The sequence below is a fragment of the Dipodomys spectabilis genome, unplaced genomic scaffold (assembly GCF_019054845.1).
Source record: "Dipodomys spectabilis isolate Male_0828 unplaced genomic scaffold, ASM1905484v1 ptg000324l, whole genome shotgun sequence".
NCBI lineage: Eukaryota > Metazoa > Chordata > Mammalia > Rodentia > Heteromyidae > Dipodomys > Dipodomys spectabilis.
In genome coordinates, this window is record NW_024871001.1 from 405,254 (window position 1) to 409,697 (window position 4,444).

The 4,444-nt window shown below is 39.5% G+C and overlaps 1 protein-coding gene across 1 annotated transcript; it reads left to right on the plus strand.

Annotated features, from left to right (window-relative positions):
* Nucleotides 1–813: 813 nt before the first annotated feature.
* On the plus strand, nucleotides 814–1,350 carry LOC122128160 (ferritin heavy chain-like). Its single transcript, XM_042702449.1, has one exon. The coding sequence runs from the start codon at nucleotides 814–816 to the stop codon at nucleotides 1,348–1,350; it is 537 nt and encodes a 178-aa protein (XP_042558383.1).
* The last annotated feature ends 3,094 nt before the right edge of the window (nucleotides 1,351–4,444 follow it).

The following is a 4,444-nucleotide window of genomic DNA, read 5'->3' on the forward strand; positions in this document are numbered from 1 at the left end:
AGAGAACTCTCGAATTCCCTTGACCAGTATGATATATCCTCGCTTGTATGTGGTAGAGAATCTTCAAACTTTGGCTGCAGGCTTTCCTCTTCAAATTTTTCTCCATAATAAACCTGTGGTAGGGTTGAGCAGTCTCTGTCTACTCTTCCTGCCTTCTGAACCTATGAGACCACACTGCCTGCAATTCTGAGACTGACATCACTCCCATTCAGGAGTATTATTAGCATAGTCATGGAAGCTAAGAATCAGAGTAGCAGCATTTTGGTATTAAGTTAACTAATGATACCCCCAAAAGACAGCATTAAATAAAATAATCACATATGGGGAATATATGAATAACTTGCTTAATGAAACCATCAACATGATCACCTCAAAAAGTTTATGCTTTATTCATAAACTGTGTTTAAGGATATACAGGTCAAATGGTCCTTTAGAAACTCAGCGCTCCTCCCCCAACCCTAATCTGATGATTCCCTGAATGCCATTCAATTATCTTCCATAAGGCTATCGATGCCCACTTTTCACTAAGCAATGTTGTACTTCCTGTGATGTCTCAATGGGCGATTGTCTCAGTGACGTCTCAGTGACGTGTGATTCCTTATAGACTCCTACAGACTCACTTCAGACCAGCTTTTGGTCTATCTTGTAGGGGAGCTCTCGACACCCAAAGCCTCGTGTTGGCCCAAATTAAGGCCATCACGAGGGCTTAGGCACCGCCAGTGCCTCTAGTGTCTGCTCGGCAGCATTACTGCGCCCTTTGCTTCCAATTGGTCTTTTCCTTATCACTTCTTTTGTGTTTGGTTGCCACCCGCCATGGCAACCACCACACCAAGGTTTCACAGATATCATCCTGATTGCCAGACAGCAGTTAATAATCAGATCCACTTACAGATATATGCGTCTTACATATATCTGTCCATGGCATTCTACTGCGGCCGTGCGGATGTAGCTCTGCAACACTTTACATCTTTCTTCTTGAGCCGATCAAATGAATGGAAAATGAGTGCCGAAATGCTCCTGCAAATGCAAAACGACCGTGGAAGCCGCATCACGCTGAGAGATATCACCAAGCCTGACCAAGACGACTGGCAGGGCGCCTTCCAGACATTAGAATGTGCCTTTCACTTAGAAGTCATCATCACAGAGAGCCTCCTGGATTTGTATGAACTAGCCATCAACAAGGGGGAACTGCAACTAGCACATTTCCTGAAAGATCATTTTCTGAGCCAACAACTGGAAACCCTGTTCAAGCTCCATCATTTTCTTACCAACATGCGAGATATCTGGTCCATAGAAGACACCTTAACTGAGTACCTGTTTGACAAGTATACCCAGCACAGCAGACTCTAGAAGAACGAAATTGGGACTATTCAAAGACCACTAGGCTTTCCCTAGGCCACAAGGTCAGGCAATCATTATTGTGGCATATTGGTGGCATATTCACTAGTTCTTCTATGAGCCTAATGTTGGCAATAAATGCCTTTCTTTCTGAGCAACATCAGTTTCTTCTTGTGTGTGAAAATCGCTCTCCTATTACAAATGAAAGAAGGGGGAAGGGAGGGAAAAGAAAAATTTTAATAAAAAACATACAAAAAGGAAAAAAATTAAAAATGAAAGCATAGTCTCACACGATATCCAAGAGTTGCTCCACATCTATGCGCTATCCTGAATTGGAAATTCCAGTCAGTGTGAGAGGAAGGGAAATCATGGTCCCCTGGGAAATACCAAATTAACTTTCCCTTTATGAACAACATGGGTGGCAAAGTATGATGGGTTATGATGGAGTGGGTGTTTGCAGCTTGAAGCCAGCCAGAGCAAAAAAGTGAGACTCTGATCTTCATAACTCCTATTTTCACAGTATTTGAGGTTGGTATAATTTGGGGAGGGGAAGGGAAAAAACAAAATATTTAAATAAGGATACAGGTTGACCCATTGTAACAATAAGATGTACAAGACACTATGTCAAAAAATGAACTTTACAATTTAGACAGCCGCGGGGGGGGGGGGGGGGACAGGGGGTTGGAGTGTAGTTGTGGAGATGGGAGGGAAGGGATGGTAGGGGAAAAACAAAGGAGGAGGCAACAATGCTTGATAAAAATGTACTCATTACCTTGCTCATGTAACTGTAACCCCTCTGTACAGTATTTTCACAATAAAAAATTTATTAAAATGAATAAATATCACAGCGTTGGAAATAGAACTGGGCCTCAAGTGGTACAGTGCTAGTCAAGCACAGAAAGCTCAAGGAGAGCTCCCAGGCCTTGGAGCTCTCAAAGTATAAAAGTATAAAAGCATCAAAGTATAAAAAAGTATAAGAGAGCTGGATTAAGGTGGCTCATGCCTGTAATCTTAACTACTCACGAGGCTGAGATCTAAGAATAGAGGTTCAGCACCAGCCTGGGCAGGAAAGTCCATGAGATTTTTATCTACAGTTAACCACCAAAAAGCAAGAAGTGGAGCTACAGTTCAACTGGCAGAGCACTACACTTGAACAAAAAAGTTCTAGGGAGAGTACCCAGGTCTTGAGTTCAAGCCTTAGGACTCAGACACCAAAAGGTATAAAAGACCACATACCCAAACCAGGTATGGCATAAGCCTGTAATCTGTAATCTCAGCAATTTAGAGGCTGTAGTAGGAGCAAATGAGCTCTAGGCCAGCTGGGCTAAATTGTGAGATTAAAACCAGAAACAAAAATGAAAAAGAAAACTTCCAGTACCAGCATATGAAATGATTATGTGGTTATGGCCAATCAACAGCAAATTTCTGCTGATGAGTGGTTAAAGCAAGGATTCTTGTTTATGTCTGTTGAGATGATTCAAGTACCACATCCTCAATGCTTGGTTAATATTTCATTCCCCAAACACTACTGAGTCAGTTTCTCAGGAACATAAAAGTTGAAATTGGTTGAGATTTTAAAAAATATGACTATGCTTATCAAGCTTAATGAGTTAGTTTTTGCATTGCAGTTATAGAATGTGTAAATGTAAATGGCTGTAATCAAAATATACCTGTGTATTTCATTTTATAGGAACTAAAATATTTAATAAAATATGGACCAATGGGATTGCATTAAACTGCAGAGCTTCTGTGAGACAAGGGACATAGCGAGCAAGATCAATAGAAAACCCATGGAATAGGAGATCTTCACTAGCCATACAACAGACAAAGGTCTCATATCTAAAATATACTTAGAACACAAAAATTAAATCCCCCAAAAAGAAGTCCTCAAAGATTAATGCCTGATTAATAAGTGGGCTAAAAATTTAAAGAGAGACTTCTCTAAAGAGGAAATAAGAATGGCTAATAGACACTTGAAGAAATGCTCAACTTCTCTAGCCATAAAAGAAATGCAACTCGAAATAACACTGAGATACCACCTCAACCTACTTAGAATGGCTATAATCAAGAACTCTAATAACAATGGATGCTGGAGGGGATGTGGCCAAAAGGGAACCTTACTGCATTGTTGGTGGGAGGGTAAACTTGTTCAACCATTCTGGAAAGCAGTATGGAGGTTCCTAAAAAGAAGTTCCTACATATAGAGCTCTCCTATGACCCAGCAATCCCACTTCTAGGCATTTACCCAAATGATCACAAACAAGGCCATACTAAAGCTACCAGCACAACTATGTGTATTTTTATATAAATTTTCTTTTATTGTAAAGATGCTGTACACAGTTACATGAGTAAGGTAATTGAGTACATTTCTTGTCGAGCATTGTTACTCCCTCATTTGTTTTTCTCCTACTATCCCTTATTCACCATAGCTAAGAGAGGGAACCAACCCAGATCCCCCTCAGTAGATGAACAGATCAAGAAAATGTGATATATATGAATTATATATATATATATATATATATATGAATTATATATATATATGAATTCTATGCTTCCATCAGAAAGAATGACACCACCCCATTTGTAAGGAAATGGAAAGACTTGGAAAAAATCATATTAAGTGAAGTACGCCAGACTCAAAGAAACATAGGTCTCATGGTTTCCCTTATTTGCAATAGTTAGTATACATCTAGGATAATCTTAGCAGATGAGCAGATTATCTCAATAGCTATGTACATATGACCATATAAGATGATGTTAAGCAAAATGAACTCCAAGACATGGACACAAGAGGTTTCTCTTTGTTGTTGTTGTTTTTAATGTACTACATGATTTTTTGTTTCTTTTGTATATTCTTCCCGCTACAGTATATCCCCTGTTGTCACTGTATTTGATTTTGGTACCCTGGTATTGTATATACATTTATTTGAATTAGGGAAGGGAAGGAGAACAACAGAATAGTGAGACAAAGGACAAGGAAGGAACCAATGCATCAGTGATATGCATAAGACAAACACAGGCAGGAAATTCCTTAAGACTCATATCCAACTAAGAACATGAAAAAAAGCTGGAAGTGAAGCTGTGGTTCAAGTGGTAGAGTGCTATC